General features: G+C 38.7%; 2 protein-coding genes across 9 annotated transcripts in view; both read right to left on the bottom strand.

The window, feature by feature from the left end:
* epb41l5 (erythrocyte membrane protein band 4.1 like 5) overlaps positions 1–14,471 on the bottom strand; it is a 54,432-nt gene extending 39,961 nt beyond the window's left edge. For 2 of the 5 annotated variants that reach the window (XM_079666796.1, XM_079666798.1), the window contains exons 1-2: positions 8,802–9,173; positions 7,087–7,298 (exon numbers count right to left, since the gene is read on the bottom strand). In XM_079666796.1, coding sequence (XP_079522922.1) covers positions 7,087–7,266 — 180 coding nt within the window. In that variant the 5' untranslated portion in view covers positions 7,267–7,298; positions 8,802–9,173. Of the gene's footprint in view, positions 1–7,086; positions 7,299–8,801; positions 9,174–14,341 lie in introns of those variants that run through there. The other 3 variants (XM_079666795.1, XM_079666797.1, XM_079666794.1) reach the window with 3 other exon arrangements.
* The window catches only part of ptpn4a (protein tyrosine phosphatase non-receptor type 4a), a 90,223-nt gene continuing 78,289 nt past the window's right edge, over positions 10,409–22,342 (bottom strand). For all 4 annotated transcript variants that reach the window (XM_079666790.1, XM_079666791.1, XM_079666792.1 and 1 more), the window contains exons 19-27: positions 21,953–22,109; positions 20,457–20,623; positions 19,707–19,797; positions 19,486–19,547; positions 17,955–18,101; positions 17,133–17,261; positions 15,151–15,299; positions 14,639–14,774; positions 10,409–14,555 (exon numbers count right to left, since the gene is read on the bottom strand). In XM_079666790.1, the coding sequence (XP_079522916.1) occupies positions 14,136–14,555; positions 14,639–14,774; positions 15,151–15,299; positions 17,133–17,261; positions 17,955–18,101; positions 19,486–19,547; positions 19,707–19,797; positions 20,457–20,623; positions 21,953–22,109 (1,458 nt within the window). In that variant the 3' untranslated portion in view covers positions 10,409–14,135. The remainder of the gene's footprint in view (positions 14,556–14,638; positions 14,775–15,150; positions 15,300–17,132; positions 17,262–17,954; positions 18,102–19,485; positions 19,548–19,706; positions 19,798–20,456; positions 20,624–21,952; positions 22,110–22,342) is intronic.

The raw sequence follows: 22,342 nt of genomic DNA, 5'->3' as shown, positions 1-22,342 counted from the left end.
GCCAAAATTAAGGTCTGTGGTTAATACAAGCTTAGAAGATTTCCCCTTTTTGTTCAACAACATAAACAATTTCAGTTAACACCCCACTGGTGGATGTATGAAGCTTCTACTTCAGTTGCTAACAATTAGCTAAATAAGACGACTATGGCCGTTTCTCAATCGCGAGGATGCTTGCTTGGTAGCACATGTCTTCCGAGTCACTTCCTTCAGAAGCTAGGCAAGAATCCTTCCTGGCATTCGGAAAACGAAGAGTGGAACAGGCTAGCAAGTGTGCAGGTGTGCGTCATATGAGAGGCCCACCTTACATTTTCCACCACAGATTTGGGGAAATTGGTCTGTGCGCAAAGCATTGTGGGGATTTGAAGGATGCAAAGTCTACCCATGTGCAGCCTCGAAATTACCCCCAAACCAAGGACGCGGCCTCTGTGGAATTCCAAGTATGCTGGAGATTGGAACATTCCTTCGGCGTCACTCGATGACGTAGCATCCTTGAAATATTGGCTTGGAAGCCAGTTTCCTCGCAGTTTCTTCACGCTGAATTGTGGCCGCCTTTAGCTTAGTAGTGGTGAAGTGAAGTTGCTCATTAATAGCCCAACTATTAGCCTATTGTAAAAGAAGAGTTAATATGTGGAGATTATCATGTTGAAAAAAAACGTGTCAGTATCATAAATGTGTGACTGCCACGATCTTGTTTTTAAATGTTCCAAAATCAAATGGATCAATCCCATTGGCTTTAGCAGAGCGAACCCTTTGCGATGTTCACTTCCGGGTCCTATAATCTTCCGGCCATGTTTACTCATTACACCACAAGAGATAAGTTATAGCGAGCTATTGTTTGTCCATAATGGAGCATTACTTTGCATGCCCATTTAAGTAATAAAGTCACTGCGTGTGACTCTGAAAATTCCACTCAACTACAAAAAGAAAAAAGGTGACCAGACAACTCAGCAATAAATTGGCTCCGTGGCTTTTCTTTGACTTATTACCAAAGTTATAAAAAAGGTTTCTCGAGTACTCTTCAGGGACGCCATGTAAACTACACTTTACGCAATGCCCTATTTACCATAAAGAATACATGCTGTTTGTATTTTGTGAACCTTTACATAGTGGAAATCAGCAGGATGTTAAAGGGCAAGGTTAAACAATGGATAACTAAACATAGCATTCAACAAATGCAAAGATCTATACATTGTGGGTTTGTTTTTAAGCTATTACAATGTATTCAAATGAATTTGTTTTGTATTCTGTGAATACTGTATAGATCTTTTTTATGTTGATATTTATATATTGACTGTCAAAGTTGTTTATTTTTAAATGTTTTAACTCATTATGCAACATCTTGGCAATATGTTCCAGTACGAAAACAATAAACCAATTTGGAATCACTTAAAGGTGGGGTATGTAATTTTGGAGAAACCAGCTCGAGTGCGCTAGAATTTGAAAATAAACAACCGGAAAAAATCTGCCACTTCCTTACAGAGCCCCTCCTCCAACACACACAAACGCGCACATGACCAATGAGGGCACGAGATAAGTTTGTGCACAGATGGAAGGCTGACAGGCAGGTAGGCCATCCAGTTACTTCAGCCGGGCCGGCTAAAATGATTGGTTGTGCTTTTTACAGCGCTACGGCTTCCACAGATGACTTTTTTTTATGTATTTATTGTCAAAGCATTTAATATATTCATTGCCATCGGGATGTTAAGAGCATTCCATGGAATATAACAAAAAGTGTTTCTGAAATAAATGACATACCCCACCTTTAAGTTTGTCTTATTTATACTTACAAAAATATTTCAGCTGTGGATAATTGAAAATGAAATTAGGTTACTTTTAATGTCGAGCCATTCAGAATATTATTTTATATCAGATCCAATGGTGAGCTGTACAGTTTTAACATCAACAGAAATACTTTTTATGTAAAAAAAAAAAGAGATAACGCATGTTTGTTTTTTTTAAACGTCTTCTCTGGGCTACAAATCTCTAGCGATAGAAAAGGGGGTGACAGTGTGGGGGGCTGGAGGGAGGGGAATGGGGGGAGAAGATAAAGAGAAAAGACAAGGAAGTAAATACATTTATAGGGAGGAATGTGAATGGTGAGGCTGTGTGGAATTCTGTTTGGACATGGATGCGGCAAACAAAAGTATCCCTAGGAGTCAACTTCGGATGGCCTTACATGCTAGTGACACACAAACACACACAAGGCTGGGAGGCCAGGAAAGCATGTGAAGGAGCTCTATTCAGTTTTAAATTGTGGCCTTCTATTTGCAACCACCTGAACACCTAAAAGGGAAAACATTTCACCATTAAGCAGGGGGTTCCCCAAATGTATACCGGCGTGAGTTGAATGAACAACTTCTTAGCTATAACCTGGCTAAATGCAAACCCTTTAAATCGAGATGAATGTTTAACTGTCTAACCAAAAAATAAACACAAAAACAAAAACAGGAATCTAAACTACAACTCGGTTAGCTGAAGTTTTTAACCTATTTCATAGATACCACCACTCCTGTTACAAAATGTGCTTTACCAGCTAAACAAAAAAGCTGCCAGTAAAAGGATTAAAGGCAGTGTGTGCTAACCGTTTTCTGAAGTCAGGTTGTCTAAATGATATCTTTCCCTGGAAACCTGCTATCTTTCCCTCTCTACTGTAAGAATATTTTCTCGTGTCTATGTTGATACTTCTCCCTCCAATAAAAGTTCCCTAGTGATCCAGAGCTATTTGAAACACTTCAAAAAGAAAACACAACAAAAACAGTCAATCAAAACACAACACAAAATTAGACCTTTTAGAATTGCATTGGTCCAATTGTGTTCTGCTGCAAGGAGGAAAACTAATTGATATCTGCATCTTCTTAATTCAAGCTGAAAGAATGAACTCCATATAATAGAAACACATGAATAACTCCCTGAATTCTTAGTAGTCGATCAACACCAAATGGACAGATCGGTAAAACTGAGTTTCTCCACAAAGATGAAAAAGCACCAATCAAATCCTTGTGTTGACTGGTGATATGCTCATATTGAGATATGCTCATATTGGAAATAACTGTAAAAGTCTTTTTTTAAGTTGGTCCAAGATTTCATAAGCTGGCTAACACCACCAATTAATCCAATCACCAACTAAAGGGGGCCACCCCCCAGACGACAAAAGTCAGCCCGATAACCTCAAGAAAATCTAACACTGAGCATGACAATGTTTCCATGGTGATGCCCTGCCTTAGCTGCCTCCACTTACTGTCAACACATGCAGGCTCTAGCGTAGGGCAAGAACACTCACCCAGCAGAAGAAAAAACATTTCACTATCTGATGATGTTTTGAGGGAGAAGCTAAAAAAAGAGAAACTACCCATAATGACTGACCAAATGAAGAGTGTTGCTGAAAACACCTTAACATACAAAGAAGTAGTCCTCTTACGAGGTCTTCCCTTCTACAGTTCCTTTCTGGTTGTGTTTGAATGCTGATACTGTTGCAACAGATGTCTACAAAGCTAACAGAGCAATGCTGCTAACTGGGTTCTTGTCAATGTCCTATCACTTAGAGATAGATGGATTATACGAGAGAAGGATATATTATATATTTGGGGGATGGGAGACACTAAAGAAAGTTCTTTTTGAAACTTAGCACAAGGCCAGGGCTCTGCTGGAATGCATTCAGAAATCAAATCAAATGTTCCTTCAGGCCCACAAAGAAACTGACTTGAGTTTTTAAAGCATGAAAGCACACTGTTACAAGGACAATAAACTTTAATGATTAGGAAGTAAAAAATCCCAACTAACAATGGTAAACAAAAAGAAGAAAGTGAAACAGTGAGAGAAACAGTTGCAGCAGATAACATTCCACTCGAAGAAAGTCTCACCTTTCTTTGCACACAATACTGAGCAGATACGAAGGATAACGTGTTAATTATTTTAGCAGCTCTTACAGGTAGACAGATTCAGAAATGTGTGACATAGTTTCGAGACTTTCATAATAAAATATGTTGATGCATTCTTGTTCAATTAGCTGGTAAGGAATTCTCAAATGGTGGTTTATTTCATTTTTCACAACTAGATACCACTGCTTAATCTCAGGCAAGAGTAACACCTTTACGTAAAAATAAATACCTCTTTTGAATAAGAAACAAAGGGGAAGAAAGTGTTTTGTAGACAAAGCAGAAACATTTGGGGTTCAAACAAGATGTATGCAGTAATGTTGAAAAAGTAAATTCGCCCATCTTCCACTTAATTTATTCTGAGGGTTAGATTTCAAGATAAGGTTGAGTCATAGGTACTAGACTAGCCTCACTGGAATGCTGCAGGTTTTCACATGGAATGCCAATGGAAACACATGGTAGCAAAACCTCTGAGAAAAACTAAAATTAGGGGAAGAATATCCAATAATCAAGCCCTCATTCTTAAAAATATAATGAAGCAATAGCTCACGACAGGCCGTGGTATATGGTCATTATATCACAGTTAAGGGGCGTGGTTCGGCCCGACGCGAAGCTATTGCTTTTATAAAACGGTTACCAAGTGTGGCAATATGAAAGAAAAATACACTAATTTAAATAGTTTTTATTAGTAAATAATGATGTTGAAAATAAAATAGTCCCTCCGTTGCCTTCTGCACACAACATAGTGCGAGGTGGTTGCTATGCAACAACACTAACAGCTAGCGAAAATATTTGACGGAGAGCGTTGATCGATTACTTGGCTATTTATTTACATTTATGTGTATGCTGCCGTCTATTGTGCAGCCACTGAAAAACTGTCCAGCATCAGTAGCATGGCTTACGTGGTCACTTGTATAGGTTGAGGTTGTTCTAGGCTGTTGCTTGGCGTGGCGAGAATATTGCTCCACTTTCTCCGGTCCCCGAGATTGGGCTTCCAGTAGCTCTGGAGAGAGCTTTCGCACCTGTAGCCACTAACGGTCATCATTTCTTTGCTTTGTTTCAAGACCCGCATTAGAAAGCTTTTGAATGGTGCTACTTTTCCAGTTGGTCGGACCTGCTCTTCACGTAGCTCTGCATGTCGTCGTTTAGGTGCATTTTTTTTCTGGAGATAGGCACTGCTCAATCCACTCCTCCATAGTAAGGCCACCCCGGAGGTTGAAGGTAAGTAAGGGATAATGTGCAGCGAGGCGGTCAATGTGGGTAAAAGAACACCCGACAGGCAGATCAAAAATAGTCTGTTGTTACTGTTTGAACTACGTAGCAATGGCAGGAACTGCTTCGAAAACTTTTTTGCAGACCTATTTGATTAAAGATTTGAAAACATCGTTGCTTGCTTTAAAAGTAGCACAATTCATTATGTCAAACCTTGGAAAGTATCTAGATATCCCTGCCCTAATGCCAAAGTAACTGCCAACTAAATATGTTTTGCTGTTTCATGTCTTTGTCTGGACAGTTGCGTAAAAAGGAGGGTTTCTGCCCTGTTACTTCTCCGCTGTTTTCGTGTCCCAGTTTGAAAAGCAAACTGCATGCAGTTTGCTGTGCACCGTGCAGGGTTTGTTTACAAATGAAAAGAAATGAAAGCTCTGTGGGGATCTTTCTTGGAAAAAAATGTGCCAACCAGAAAATGTGACAGCACCTGCCAGCTCAAATAAGCCTTAGTAGATACTGGGCTATAATTGTATAACAGTTAAAGAAAGGCAATTATTTATGTAAAAGAAGACTACAGTAAAAGGTTCTTTCATAAATGAGTATGTAAAAAAAGTGTAGGTGATTCTCTTTTCATATCAAAGATATTTGTTTTCCTTCCCAGACACAGAAAGGTAGGTACAAAACAACAACCAGCTATTCTTATTTTAAACATCTGTATTGGCCATTTATTTTAAAAACGTTGCATCTTGGGGGGGGAATGGGGGAAAGACAGGAGAGAGAGTGAAGTTCTGCTCCATGTCCACTTGGTAATGATGGGTCCTAAATGTCATGTGATGCTGTCATGTGAACGAGTGTGACACACACACACACACACACACACACACACACACACACACACACACACACACACACACACACACACACACACACACACACACACACACACACACACACACACACACACACACACACACACACACACACACACACACACACACACACACACACACACACACACACACACACACACACACACACACACACACACACACACACACACTTTGCATGACTATTTGAAAATCATGAAGAAGTGTATATTAACATTGCTTTCCAACTAGCAAAATAAGGAACAAGAGTGTTAATGGGCACATTACATTGCATGTTACTTGTTAGATGCTTTTATCCAAAGCGACTTACATACTCAATACTATGGACAATCCCCACAGGAGCAATTTGGGGTGAAGTGTCTTACCCAGGGACACAACAGCATGCTGACTGCAGTGGGGTTTGAACCTGTGCTCCCCTGGTCCAGACCACCAACGCACTAACCCACTGCGCCACAGCCTCCCCTACATCAGACTAAAAAAAAACTACCTAAATTAGAAATGTAACTTGTTGTTCTAATATCTAAATACTTTTCTTCTGTTTGACCACTGATATGTCGCCACTGTCAGAGATCTTCCTTGACTACTTACTTTTTAACTTGCTTACTAACTGCATACAGTATATGCTCAATTTCCTTATGTAGCCACCAAACTGCTTTGTAACTCTCAAGTTAGTATGTGATTTAAAAAGTCCAATTGTTTTTGGTAACTGAGGCTCCTCCTGAGCCTCAGTTACCAAAAACAATTGGACTTTTTAAATGGACGTCCTCTTTTAAAAATGTTGAATCGTCTTTGAGCAAGATACTTAACCCTAAATTGCTCCCGATGGTATGGCCAACATTGTGTAAATCATGAGTAAATGTGTGTGAATGCTAGTTTTCCTAAGCAGGTGGCACCTTGTTTGATATCGTTTCTGCCTCTGTATGAATGTGAATGAAGGTTATGTCTATGTGAAAGCTCTTTGAGAGGTCCCAAAGCCTTGACAAGCGCTATATAGCATGCTGCTTCCAACAATCAAGTATATAAGAGAGCACGATCTCAATGTTGATGGCTGAAGGTCAAAAACGTCTGGGTAGTGATCACTAAGCAGATAACAACCAAAAAGGCTTTCTCCTTACCGGCAGGTCCACGCTGACGTCCGTCCCGTCCAGTAAGGACACACGGCAGGTGATGACAGACTTTGCGTCCCCAGCAGCAGGGATGTGCGTTACGGCACGCTGGGCTTCCCGTAACCGACTTTTCTCTGCATGTTTCCGGATGGAGCGTCGCCCCAGCGTCCTGCGCAGGAAACTCAGCATGATGGGGGAGAGGGAGGGTCACACTACCACACCTGTGAGAGAAGAGAAGATAATTGTGTATTAGTGAACTGCACAGGGCTTTAGAATTGTTTAAAGATTTAAAAACAATATGTGCATTTTGTTTGTCATGTGTATGCTTTTTTCATATTGGCTATATAGTTAGTTACCATTGCATAATATGCAGGATGCAGAGAAGGCAACCGTCTACGTTGTTCTTAACATTAAGTGTATATTAACTAAATTGTTTGCCTGGCAACCAGTGGTGTAAAGTAACTAAGTATGTATTCAAGTCCTGTGCTCAAGTACAATTTCGAGCAACTTGTACTTTACTTCAGTGATTTGTTACTACCTTGGACTTCTACCCAACTACAATTCAGAGGTATATCATGTAATTTTACTTGGATTTATGATGTGAAATATAATCAACACTTGCAACACAATGCTGCATCTTTATCAACTTTGATAACACTTAAAACGTATCAACAATTATAATCAAAACATATAATATTCATTATTCTGAAATCTTAAAGTATATTTGATGATACTTTCGTACTTTTACTTGAGTAACATTTTCAAAGCAGGACTTTTACTTGTGAAAGAATATTCTAGTATTTCTAGTCTGACATACACCTAGAGATACATGTTGGCTGACAGAGTTAGATTTAATCTGCTAACAAATACAACAATCGGATAATAAAGCTAAGCTAGGTTACATCAACGGATATAGCGTTTTATAAAGTAACTCAGTCGGAAAGAGGAATAATTGACAGCAATACATCGTATCCTGTTAACATGTATTGCATTATAAGCCCAATTGTTACACTAACCCTGCTTAATAATAACGGAAACAGTAAACGATTGGCTTTAAGGTGAGCTAGTGCTAACTGTTAGTTTCAGTGTCATAATGATAACACTGACTTTACATTAAGATAACGAGAACATGTACATATTCTAATGTTTAATTATTTCATTTAACGTTACTGTGTTTCTCTATTCGACGAATTGAAAAAGAGGAAAAGATCAAAAGTATTTTGGAAATGTAATTAACTTGACATTTAAATTAATTTGCAAAAGTAAACTACTATGTAGTACACTTAAAAGATGTGTAAACTCGTTTAGTATTTGTGGTGCACGTCATCCAGAAAGATAAACCGCCGAGAAATGACTGAGCTTTCTGGGCTGCTAAAACCCCTTAAAATGTCTAAAATACAATGACAGGCAAAAAAGCTTCTTTATGCTTCCGCAAAAATAATATTAAGTAGTCAAATAAATAAACTGTGTAACCCTTGGCTTTACATTGAACCCAGTTTAGGCCTGATGTACCAGATGAAAGCAAATGCAACAGGTGTGCGCTTGTTTTAAAGCAGAAGCTAACCGTTAGCACCGAACGCACACAGTACACTCAAGGCTCTGTCCGTACAAGCGCGTCCCGTTCAGCAAATCAAACGCCACCTTTGCTCAGAAGGCTGTATCAGACATACACTTGCTCCGCAGCCACTTGTGGATCCGTGTAGGTCTGGATAAAAGGTACTTACAAAAACCTCCTCGTATGAATTCACGGTGAAAGCACGTCCGCTTGCATTTTAGACGACCAAAAAGATACCTAGTACATTTCCATGGTGTGTAACTTGTTTCTCTTTCTTTCTTTTCCCAACTTCGTTACCTCTGCTGGATAATTTTCTCTCACAGATCCCAACAAAAAGTAGGAGGCAAAGCTTTCCTCAGGATGTGACGTCATGTTAAATCCCCAACAGACACGTAATTAGCATTTTTAAAGCGACACGCCTTTTAGTTTGAGACGGCATGGTTACATTATGCTTTTTGTTAAATACTTTTAAGTATTAAAAACAACACGCTAAATTCATTTTCCTTGTCGGTTTATACCAAATAAATTAAATTACGCTGTTATTTCTTAATACATGGCCTGATAAAACAGGGTTGTTGCATAAAGTAACAATATATGCAGTCAAATATATAAATAACCAAACATTCATGAAATAGGTGTAATTTCATCCAAAACTTCCCGTATTAAGAACATTGGATTTTTTATTATATTTATGAATGAAGCCGCCATAAGGTTTTGTCACCACTACTGTTTAATAAGATTGTTGCCACTATTGGAGAGCAACACCCCCTTCTGGTTCGTTTGGGAATAAAGGTTTACAAATGTGACTATTTTTTTAGTTTTTTTTTACATGCAATTCCTGCCAGGAGCAGGGATTACTCTTAACTTTATCCTAAATGTCATTACAATAATTTAAACATTTAATGTTTTTCTGAAGCACATCACACCAAAGGTGCAGGTCAAAAGCATTGCCAACAATAAAGACCAAATCTAACTTATCATGGTTGCTTTTTTATGTACAATATTAGGTAACCATATATGGTATCCCAATAATGAATGTGGACGGTGTATATCCTGCGCAGTGTTACTCTTCAAAATGCCTACTTATACTGTCTCAAAATGTGGCCCATGCTTTGCCACAAGTAATCTCATGTTAATGCTCTAATATGCTTTTATATAAGCCAGCTGTGGTCTATACGTCTAAGTAGGCCAACTTGACTTATTTGAGGCTTATACCAACTTTAAAAATAAGAATTGATAAACCTCCGAAGCATGGCAACTGCTTTTTTTGTGTGTTGAATTTATAACGTTTCAAACGATGTGCATGTAGTCCTAACAGTACTAGCCTTGGCTTTATTAGGCAGTAATACCTATTTGTATTGCATCTGAATCAATAATACCATTTTAAAAGGAGGTGGTTAGATAATAAAATAGCTTATTCTATGAAATAATTGACGTTATCATAAAACTTAAAGGTTGGTTCATTGTTAAGACTGTGGTAAAGCTGCTTTTTCAGAGATGTGTCATGAAAATACCAGTTTTTAATCCAAACCTTTTTTTCCTCTTATAAAACCTATTTCTGTCAGTGCATTCGTTTTTATTCTAGGCATTACAGAGATGTTGCTAGACTTAGTTTTTACTCTTTAGTTACATTTAATTAAAAAACTATTGGAAAAGTTATTCTGTTAATGATTTCAGCACGAGTGCCATCTTTTTCTTCTTCTCGCTGCTCACGCTAACATTTCCAAAGCTCACGTTTACAGTGTGGAAAAAGTAAAAGGGATCCGAAGCCACGTCTCCATGCTTTGAAAGACAAGCTTTAATTGTTCACAATCAAGCTTATAGACAAAGCACCGTAAAACCATGATACCAGAAAGAAACAAGCAACTGAGGACAAAGGATTTTATGACACAGGTAGGAGTTAACCAAGGGTATAATACGGTAAAACATTTCTCAATTATTTTGTGATTCATTATATATACACTCGCTGTTATAGATTATTATCTAAAAAAAAAAAAAAAAATGGAAATTGCAGTCTTGAAATACACACCATTTGTGTCACATTTAAATCATCCAAAAAAAAAGGGGATAAAAATCAAATGAAAACAAAATCTTTCTGCTCACAAATGATTTTCCCTTTTTTTGATGGGATAATGATTTTTTTTTCATATACAACATTGTATTTACAGGGTCTAGTATTATTTACACAAAATTAACAAGTGGCACTGTGTAGTTAGGAATTATTTTCTTTTTTTCCCCTACCGGTCTTATTTAGAAACTAAATAAAAATGACAAATACAAAAAAAAAAGAGCTTAACAATGCATTATTTCTCCGACTTATTGTTACTTTTTTTTTTTCAGTAGCACTACCTGCCACTCAGCCTTCTACAAAGTGATGTCTTTTCCCTAACCTGACTACAGCTGTTTTGTTTATCTTTACAAAAAAACAACTATCCCCGAGCCCTCCCTATGTCTGGTCCCCTCAAACTACCTTTGATCAGTACCTTAAACGCACACACATTACCAATTATGTGTCAACAACGAAAAACTTTGAACACAGTTGACGGGCCTTGATGTATCAATTATTAACTGTTCACGGTGGGGCCCATGTTTTATGTTTTCCGTAATAAAAAAAAAGGGGTTTTTTAAATAATTGTTTTATCATGAGCCCTTTAGCACTAATTAAATTTGATTTTGCACTGCAGCAGAATAAAAAATGCTAACTGGGCTAAATGTTTTTTTTTTTTTTAGCTCATACGTCCAATGAGAAACAAATCAGTCAGTCATTCACTGGCTAAAAACTCATGGTATTTTACTCATATTTATCATTTGCCTTGAGGCTATTTAGAGAGTGGAAAATATTTTTTAAAAAGGCCTCTGGGGAATAACAACAAGAAGAATAGACTGTGGATGTTGCGTAGGCTCTGAGAGAGGGCAGATTGTGAGAGAGGGCCATGATATAGGAGAGTAGGGCTGCTCGATTATGGCAAAAATCATAATCTCGATTATTTGGGTCAATAATTTATATCACGATTATTAAAAACAATGATCCATTTACTTTGAAAACATCAATTTATTGGAGAATTTTTTACTCTGAACTTTAAGTATAATTCAACTGAAAAAAAATTTTATAAAAAAAGAAAGAAAAATAAAAGTCATAATAATAATACAAAAATAATCGTTTTATTTAGATTACGTTGTTTTTGTAATCGTTGCAAGCCATAATCGTAATTGCGATTAAAATGCGATTAATTGAGCAGCCCTACAGGAGAGTATAACAAATCAAATAGAGAAAGATGCTTTTGTTGATGGGGCAAAAGTTGGATTCAGCTGTTTTGAAATGTTTTAAAAGATACAATTCAGCCTTGTTTATAGGACAGACTTAAAACAATCTCCAAGAATGATGTATTTGAGTTTTTTTTGGAAAAACCTTTGATTAGGTTTGTGTCGCTATGGCACAACCCATCATTCCAGTTAACAGACAAGCAGGCTTAGACCAGACAGCTAACAGACTACATGTTAGAAATTGAGGAAGGACAGAGATGTAGAAAAAGATCTGAGAACACACACTCTCACACACTCACAGCAGTAAGGGTTTTCCAGCAGAATCCAATGACAGCAGGTACCAATAAGAAAAAGATCTCAAATGATGAAGAGGCTACACTTCATTCCATAGCACTATGTTCAGTTTTACCTGTACTGAGAGAAAAAGACTCAATTCGATGCTGGGTTTTGTGAATTAAAAATACAAGTTTTGTCACTCATTAACACATCATCTTGGCACAACATGTGCTTTAAAAATAAAGTACCATTGGGAAAGATTATTTTAAAAACAAGGGGAAAATGATTGGGTGAAAGTTGTATTTGTGCTGCTTCTTTGAACTGTCAACTGTTCTCTGGCACACAGACAGATTTAGAGAAAAAATAAACAGCAAAGGTTGGTTTAAAGCTCCGCTCCAGTGACTTCTGAACCTTAATAAAACTAAGATAAAAAAAATTATCAGGTTAGGAAAATTCTTTGGAAAAATTAAATTAATGGATACCTGGGTCATACAAGAACTCAATATTCTACAAATGTTAAGGAAAGATAAAATGATTCAAATGTCGTTAAATTGTAAAACAAATGAGAGGTCAGTGGAGGGAGCCTTTAAAATGTTTACGATTCACACTAAAGGTTGAGATCAGTTCACCGTCAAGTTATCCTAAAATGGAAATACTGATCGCATAAAAGTTTAAGCAGCTTTTAACCACTTCAAAACTAATTAAAAACTCATGTTTTTTTATCATTATTTGCGTACCAGGTTCTAAAACAATTAATGTATTGCTAGTGTCTGGCTCAGGGACACTTCAGACGGGGACCCAGATTTTGATTTAAAAATCGAATTGAGTGAATGTCGATTTGAATAAGCGAAATGAACCGACCTCATCCTTGATTCTTAAGCTTTATCAACCACAGCGGCGGAATTAGCTTAGATTGTAGGTTAGTGAGGTCGAGTGTCTAGGGGGGGCCTCTCTTTTTTATACCAAATTCATCTTCCTGTGTTAAATTAGCATTAGCATTACGTACTGTGAATTAATTAATTTTTCTGAAATGTATCATTTTCTGTCCCTGTGTCATTCAGTGGTAGGCCTACAGTAGAGAGAAAGGGTTGAAAGAGAGGTGCCCAGTAAACACCGGCCACAAGAATAGTAGATTTTCTCCACCATGGCAAACAAAGGTTGCTTGGCAGCATGTGTTGTCTGTAAAGCTAAAAAACTCAGCACAAAGCAGAATCAAAAACACAACTTGCCGCGGCATTGAACAAGAGGTGAGATGTCTATCAGCGCTGTCAGGAACTCAGAAAGCCTAGAAAGGTAAGTACAATAAATTAAATCAGGTTTTTTTCCCCCACGAAAAAAGCAAAAAGCAAATAAAGAAGTAGTTAGAGGAAGAGGAATACTTTACTACCTAAAAATGTAATCAGGAAAGCATGAAGCTCTAGATTCATACAAACAAACATATACATTTCTTTTTTTGTTTTGTTCAGTGGACAGGGTTTGACACAAACTAAAAACACAATAAATACTCTTTCTGAGGAACAAAAGATAAGGTATATCTCTTTATCAGCTAAAAGGACACTAAAAAAAGGCAGGTCCGTCTGGCAGACTCGCTCGGAAGGGGACAGGGCGACCCTTTGCGGAAAAAAAAACGTTCCATCCATTGGGGTGGCGGCCCTTCCCCTTCTTACTTATGGCACTACAGCAATTCCCCATCCACGTTTTATTCTCTCGTACTTTTCACTCTTTGTAGACTTTTATCTTCACCCGGAACATACAATATCCCCCTAATGGTACCTATTCAACACGGCTGGGTTCTTTTTTTATTCTAGCTTGTCCAGTACTTTCACGTTTGTTTGTTTATTTGTTCGTTTGTGTGTCCTCTTTTCCCCCATTTTTCTCAGCGTAAAGTGCAACAGTGCTTTTGTTCTCTCCTCCGGTTGCCTGGCAACTTCCCGGTAACCCCCGGTGACTGCCAAAGGTCAAGTTAGGGGTTAGCGGGGTCGGGGTCAGGGTTCTCGCTGGTCTCCGTGTTAGCGCTAGCAGCACTAGCGGCACTCGCAATGCTTGCAGCACTTGCGATGCTTGCGACGCTCGGCTCCTCCACCTCCTCGTCGTCCTCTCCGTCTTCCGTCACTTCCCCCACGTCCAGCACCTCCACCTCTTCGTCGTCGTCGTCCTCTTCATCTAGACCTTCTTCCAGCAGCTCCACCGAAGACACCACATCCCCGTCTTCCGACGCTTCCATCTCCGATCCTTCTGCCGTGTTCAGCTGCTCTCCGTACTCCTCCTCCATCCCGTCCTCCTCCCCCTTTTCTCTCAGCTGGTAGACGACGGTCCTGAACGGTTTGACCAGGCCCTCCTCGTACACTCTCAGGATGGCCTCGCACACAAAGCGGTACTGGCTCTGCAAGGGAGATGGATAAACATTTTAGCGCAGGGTTTAAAATGTGAGAGCATCAAGAAAGAAAAAAGGATGTGTCTAAGTACTGGTGTTTGTATCATCATGGCCCTCTGGTCTCTCATGGTCCTGACGGTATCCAGAGGAAACACTGGCTGACCGCACTCCATTAGACACAATGCCGTCTCCATGGTGATCAGAACCCCTGTTCGACCAATGCCAGCGCTGGAAACAAGAAACATGTTATTAGAATTTAATTAAAGTCATAATGAGAAAAAAGTGGCCCAAAATGTATTATCAAATTTTATCCTGAATCAGAGAAAATTCCATAAAATATCAGAATTCATGACTTTTATTTCACTCTTACAAATGTTTAAATATTCTGCACTAGCAAGAGTCACTTGTTAAACGCAATCATGACAAACTGTTGTGATAGACACAGGGGCCTAAACCTTTACTTCAGTATGAAAGCATGGTACATGTGCTATATTTGTTATTTTACTTCTGTGGGTCTATTCTAGTTCAGTTAATCGACGTCAAGCACGCAAAATGGTTGATAACGGGTTCACCTCTTTAAAAAACACAGAAAGAGTGAGTATACCTGCAGTGCACCACCATGGGATGGTCCTGTCCGGCCCGTTTTGTCCGCACCAGAGACACAAAGTCCAGGAAGTCAGTGGAGTCGTCAGGAACCCCGTGGTCAGGCCAGGCTAGGTACTGAATCTGGGTAAGCTCTCTCTGCTGTTCACTCTGAAATGACAAATGACTTAATATTACATTTCCATCTTCCTTTCAAAAAGTCTTCTCTATTATTGGAAACACACTGAGAGGCTTCTCTCTCACCTCAGTCAAGACCTTAAGCTGACTAAGTAATGAATAATTCTCAGATATCGCCCATCCTCAGAGCCCAAAACAGGTTATTGTATTTCATGTGGGCGACCTCCGAGCTTCTCTCATTGAGCTCTGTGTCCTGGGGGGATACTGCACAGCACCCTGTTTGTGTAATTATGGCCTTTAAACGCGTTATGAAACGGGCAGTGTGAATAACAAACAGTGGGTTTATTTCTTCCGCTCAGCTGGGCCACTTCATGATTCACGTTGTTCTTTCCCATTAAACATCAGATACTGAGGACAAAATCTCTGCAACTGTACTACACAACGTACATTTTATTTTGCTGAAATCAAACAATTAATGTGTATATCAAGCTTTCTCTTTTTTGTTCAATTAAAAAGGGAAAGGAAAACTGTAGCAAGGAAATATGCACTCAGGGAAAAGAAAAGAAAAGTCAGCGCGATTTAAACCCAACAGGGAACACACACACACACACACACACACACACACACACACACACACACACACACACACACACACACACACACACACACACACACACACACACACACACACACACACACACACACGTCCTCACAGAATTGGTTGATCTCAACACTTGGGTCCCACAAGTATAGTAAAACAAACATACACATGCACACAAACAAACACACAGCAGATAACTACTGAAAGCGGTTTGATGTGCGACTCAGAGCCCCTGTGTTCTTCTTTAATATTGCCTTGCTGCATCGCCATGGTAACACATCTATCTCCATAGCAACAATCACAGGCAGAGGAGAATGCTAATTGCCTCCTATAACAGCCATATATTTCAAAAGTTCACCATACATAGGCGACACGCGGGGAAGTTATCAGTAGAGCACAGAAATAAGGAAACGACGAGGAACATTCCGGCATTAAAAGTTCATTTTAATGCAGCTTGCCCCGAGCTTAGTGGCTGAAGGACAAAAAATACAAAAAGGTAAAGGGACCTTTATTTGAACTCAAGACTTATTTCTTCACTTTCTTTTTGTCTTATTTATTATTACTAAAGTGTCAATATAAAATATAATACTCCGCTGCAGTTACTCATCTCCTATTCACTTAGTTGACTTTTCATTTCAATTCTTTAGGGGGGAGAAATAAAAGTTATTTTAGATTTGATTATGTCCTAAATCTTTGCATGGTATACGATATATAACATACAGTATATCCCATAACACGAGAACACTGCACCATTGTTCAACAGAAAACAAATAACAGCCTTAACTTCAGAAGATGAAACCAAAAAGTTCAAATGACAGATGAGTAACCCTGTGTGCATCAAAAGGCTTCAACTTTAAAGTAAGAGAAGCACATATTTTATCTATTTATGTTTTCCAAACAACCATCGTCCCACTCCCTGTTCCTCTTTTTTTTTTCTCTTCCCATTTCAGCAATGTGACTGACTGGGGCGGTTGGGGTTGTCATGGTAACCAGTTCCCAATACGTGTCCCGCATACTGCAGCGTGAGCCAGATAAAGAACAGCCCACACTGGTCACTATGGCAACACACCTCCTCTGGGTCCACGGCGGCTCATCCTTACTGAGACGCTGGTGCTGTGCTCCGATTGGATGCTGCACCTCCCTCTGTGACGCCTTCACCCTCCTCTTTCCCCTGCTCTGCTTCTTTCGCTTGTTCCTCTGATTCAAAGCTAATTTACCTTTCCTGTCTGTTTTATTTTTGTTCTCTTTTGAGTTTGTGTGTTTACCTGTATGTGTTCCAGAGTCATCTCCCGGACCAGGAAGGCAGAGTTGCCCTCTTCGTTGTGGCAAGTTACTGAAAAGTCTCCATAGATGGCACTGCAGTCTGGATTGGGCCAGTACTGGTGACACTTTACCTTTAAAACACAGATAAAGTGTATCTGTTAACTGACCATTTACTTAAGACACAGCTGTCCAGGAACAACATGTCAAGGCTACAGAGTAAGAATACCCACTATTATCTGGTCTTTAATTCACAAAGATATAGCATTACATACACTCTGTCAACCTGGAATTATTAAAACTATCAGAGGCATATAAAAAGTATGATTTTTTTTAAATTTGCAGCCAAAATATTTCCCCTTGGGACTAAACACTTCTTTCTTATGTTAAGAGAAATGAGCAAGCAATGCATATTTGAACATTTCTACCTGCTTTGATAATTAAAGGGGCCCTATTAGGCTTTTTGGGGTTCCCCTTTCCTGTAGTGTGAAATATAGGTTTTAGTGCATGTAAATGGTCTGCAAAAGGCTAAAATCCCCAAATTCCATCTAGAGGGAGCTTATCTCCCATACCCGACACATTGTAAGTGATAGTCTAAGGGGCTGGACATCTCTAAGCGGTTGACCAATCACAACAAGCCGGCCAGCTAACCAATCGGAGCAGACTGGGCTTTATTGTATGGTTGTGGCCAGCAATGCCACATGTACAGCTATCAATTCTGAATATTCTTTTTCTGATGAATTTACTGAGAGCAAAAATATATTTCTCTCAACATGCTGCAGTCCATATGTGTTTTGAAGGTCTTTGACGATTTCTTTCCTACGTACCCGTCCTCTCTCGACCTGTGTAGTCAGCATGACCACCATGGACGAGCCCTGCTCCCACGTCATCTGCCAGAAGTCAGGGCAGGTGTTGGGCAGCGGGCCCTGGCACGCTATGTAGCGGTTTATAAGACTTGAGGCTGGAATCTCCATCTACAGAGAGAAAAACACAGAAATACAGAACACAGATATTAGGTAGACCAAGTCTCACTTTAACATCTTTTTTTTCTAAATGATGTGGATGTGCTTTGTGTATTTGTAGCGTTGTAAAGAGCTAAATGTTCTCAGGTTACTCTAAAACCACTTCAACTTTAGCCAACAAAAGTGCAACTTTTTAAGCAGCTCTACAATTCCCATAAAATCTAAATTCCTGGTAGACATAGAGAATAAATTGACACGGTGATCATCCTCATGTATAATAATAATGTCTAGGGTACTTTCTACTACACAATATGTCCCAAAAAAGCTGAACAAATCCACATAAGAACTACACAAACATATATATGATAATAATTATTTATGTTGATTTAACCGATTACATAGGCGTTGAATTTCATATAAACTTTATTGCACCATTTCTGCATATGTATATACTGATATGCTGAGGTTATGCTTTTATTTGTTATTTTTCTGTTATAAAGTGCTACATTTCATTATTAAATATAAGTAAGATGGTCCTAATTGAGCTTTCAGTGTGCATGGCCAAAAAAGGTTTTTGAGCTATACTGAGCTATTCAAATGCTGGATAGCAACGTTTTTTGACCCTGTAACAGTTTTTCAATTATTGAATGCAGTGTTACAGAGAACACAAGTTCGAACAAATAGCATGAATACTCAAACACTTGCCATACTAAAAAAATCGAAATTAAATGAGTAAAACATGAATTTCTTGTAATTTTAAACTATGCTTGGGTACCGTTTGATTTACAGTAGGCAGCAGGATGTGTTCTATCTAATAAATGATGACATTGATGAGAAAATGTAAAGTAAAGGGTTTATTAGACGAGTGAGAGGCGGAGGCGACTGTCCTTCATAATCACAATGAGCCTTAATTAGGCTATAGAGATAAACAATCAACATTTTGTTGAAATCCATGTTTTATACAGCCTCTGGGAAAACTGACAATACATTTCTTCCGTTATTACATCATTTTGTTCTTACTCTCTGCTGTTTTACAATACAACTCTATTCATAAAAAGATCATAACATGTTCAATATAGCCATTAAAAGAGATGTGTGTAACAAATAGCTTATTTTCACTTAAAACAAGGCATTACTTAAACAGATGTCTGAAAGGGGCTTAAAATAATAGCACCCATAAGCTGATGATAGCTATATTGGCCGACTCGAAAACATGCAAAACATTAAGTCACAATGTTTTCCACTTGTGGTTGATTCATTCACCAGTACGGAGACCCGTAGTGTTTAAACATGTGTTTTGAGGGTTAGCAAAAACAGACCACCCAAAAAGCCTCAAACGGGCAGAAAACACTGAGGTATTGTTGGGAGAGGAAAAAACGAGGAAGAACAAACTCACATTGATGTAATTTGCATTGATGTAATCATCTGTGCTTTTCAGAATGACTCGTGTGGCATCATCTGCAGAGGGAAAGACAAGAGAGAGGGGTGAGATTACAGACAGAGAGACAACAGACTGCTGACAAGGAAAAAAGAAAGAAAGAGTATCATGGAAGAAACATCTGCACATATTTAAAGAAAGAAGAAAACAGAAATAGAAAACTGTGTGCAGCTACGTACAAGGAGAGATATCTCTGTAGCGATTTTTGGAAACGTTCTGAGGTAATTTGGCACACAGCATGGTCATCCCCGGCCTCTTCCTGTACAGTTGCTGTAAGAAAAGGAACAATATTCAAGATGTGGTACAATAACTGGAGGAAAATCAGTTTGCCCTGTAATCAATACGAACAAACTTCTCCAAGTATTTTGTGAGTGCTTTCCTGCAATGGGTTAGTTTATATGCATGTGTTTGCATCTAACACGTTGTTCAGAAAACAGGAAGTCGTATCCCTGATTAGGATTAAGGACAGGAAGTGACGGGAATGTGAAGGAGAAAAATAAATGTGTCACAATTGCTCAAAAACAAAACAAACATTAAACAATCAAAAACAATTCCACAAGAACATCTGATTTTCATGAAGATGCAGAACATTACAAATAAATGAGAAAGAATTGGATGCAGTGGTTGACCGATTGAAAATATAATTTCCAATTGGATTCAGCAATAAGGAAATACTTGAGAAATTACCATACTATCATAACATTTGCAATTTGAACAGACATAGCTGTACATTGAGTCTTTTCATAAGAAAATAACATACTGATTTGGAGGAGTTTTTTTATTGTACATTTTAATCTCACAAGCTATTACCGTCCTTCCTCAGCTTTTTATGATTACTTTTTGCCCTACAATGGCCCTAATACTTCACCATATATACAGTATATACACAGTATCTACTCGTGTGTTTATTGCCATGTCTTTGTCCTCACATCGAACTGTGCCAGTATGGCTCCACTGATCAGGCCGTCCTTCAGTGTGACCATGGAGTCCCTCAAAGCATGCTGGTCTAGCTGGGCGGGGTCCTGAGGGGACTTCTCAGGGATATACTGAAAATCTGGCTCCGAGTCCGCCTTCTCCTCCACCACGTCATAGATGGCTGAAACAAACAGAAAATACATATATTAAGGTTTATAAAGAGACAGCTGTTTATGTAGGTTGGGGCTCGGGGGAGGCGATTTACCTTTAAGTACATCATGTAGAAAAGCGTCACAACCTAAATACTGCACCGTGGGGATATACAGTTATTTCAATTGCAAAAACCGTATGTAATAAAAGTTAAAAACTGATAAAATGATATAATGTGAACATTCAGGAATTCAATACATTGATGCAATCTTATATCTACTCTGATCGAATCCATAAACCCCCATTCGACCCAGTTAAAATACCAAGAATATCTATGTTTCATCATTTTTTTAAAAGCTCCCCTCCCACATCGCTGATGCAGATTAAAGAAAAAACGATTTCCATCTCCCTACACACTGCATACATATAGCTGAGAAAGCAAAATGTGGAGTTTTAACTCCTTTAAATTACCAGAGAGATACAGTATTAAGTGTTCCAGAGAAGAGCAGAAGAAGAGTGACAACTGGTGAGCAGATGTGGAGCTGTTAATCTTCAGGAGTGTGTTGCACCAGGTGTCTGTGTGTTACACGTTGCCTAGTTCTCACTAAAGGGCCCCATTATGCTCATTTCAGGTTTCTTATTAGTATAATTTAGAGCCACAAAAACCTATATAACACACTACAGGAAAGGGAAAAACTCCAAAAATCCCCTTTAATTGTTAAAAAGTTGAGATGAATGCAGCACTGTATTAAAATGGGTTGCAACACACAAAGTACTTCTTAGGGAGATTAGCTGTTACAAAATGTTGCACCCAGTTACTGCTAGATTTAGATGGCAGAAGTTTTAGTTTGGAAAGTAGTTTTTTCTTTTATAATAGTGTTAGAAAGAAGGAGAAGAAAAATAGTTTCCAATAATGTCCATGTAGGTGTGAAATAGGGGGTTGAGTAGTGAATGGGTGACGCTTGTGCTTAGTCACCCATCTGATACCATCATTATTCTTTTTTAGATCAGCAAAGAACAACACCAATAAAAAGATGAAAAAAACATACAAAAAGGCACAACCAACAAAAGGGAAAATAAAAACAAATTATTCAAATAACTCTCTGGGTAATGTAGGAAAAGAAAGTAAATATGGAGAATGTAAAAAAAAAAAAAGGGGGGGGTAGTCTCTTACAGTTATAAACGTATTATCTTAATGAAAAGGTTATTGAAGTATTCTGAAATCTTAAATATACAGAAGGTTGCTAAATGAAAAGCAATATATTACAATCCATTACAACAACAAAACACGTTTTTTTTAGATTGTGTCATCACTCTGGCATTAAACTGTTGTATTCTACTGCCAATGGGAAGAACTCACCGTTGGGCCTGACCAATAGGATGAGCTCTCCAGAGTGGCTCTCGCAGCTGGCTTTGATGAACATGACCACCTGGTCGTGGGTGTGGTCCGAGATGTCCCGGCCATTAATTAGGACCACCTGGTCGCCCTCGTTAAGGCGAGGCACACACAGGTCAGCCTGAGGAGGGAGGAGGGGAGGGAGGAGGGAGGAGGGAGGAGGGGGGGGGAGTAGGGCAAAGGTCAAAGGGAGAGCGAAGAAGAGAAGAAAAGACAAAAAGGGAGACAATGAGAAGGGTGAGATACCATCTTTAGTAATGTGTGTTGAGTTGGATAAAATGATTCTCATACAGAATAGAGTGTCTTAAGACTACATAATGCTAAAGTAGTAGCTGTTTGTAAAGCTGCATTTGT

The sequence above is a fragment of the Notothenia rossii genome (assembly GCF_949606895.1).
Source record: "Notothenia rossii genome assembly, chromosome: 2".
Classification (NCBI taxonomy): Eukaryota; Metazoa; Chordata; class Actinopteri; order Perciformes; family Nototheniidae; genus Notothenia; species Notothenia rossii.
The sequence above is the reverse complement of the archived record's forward strand: the minus strand, read 5'-3'. Positions and strand labels throughout refer to the sequence as shown.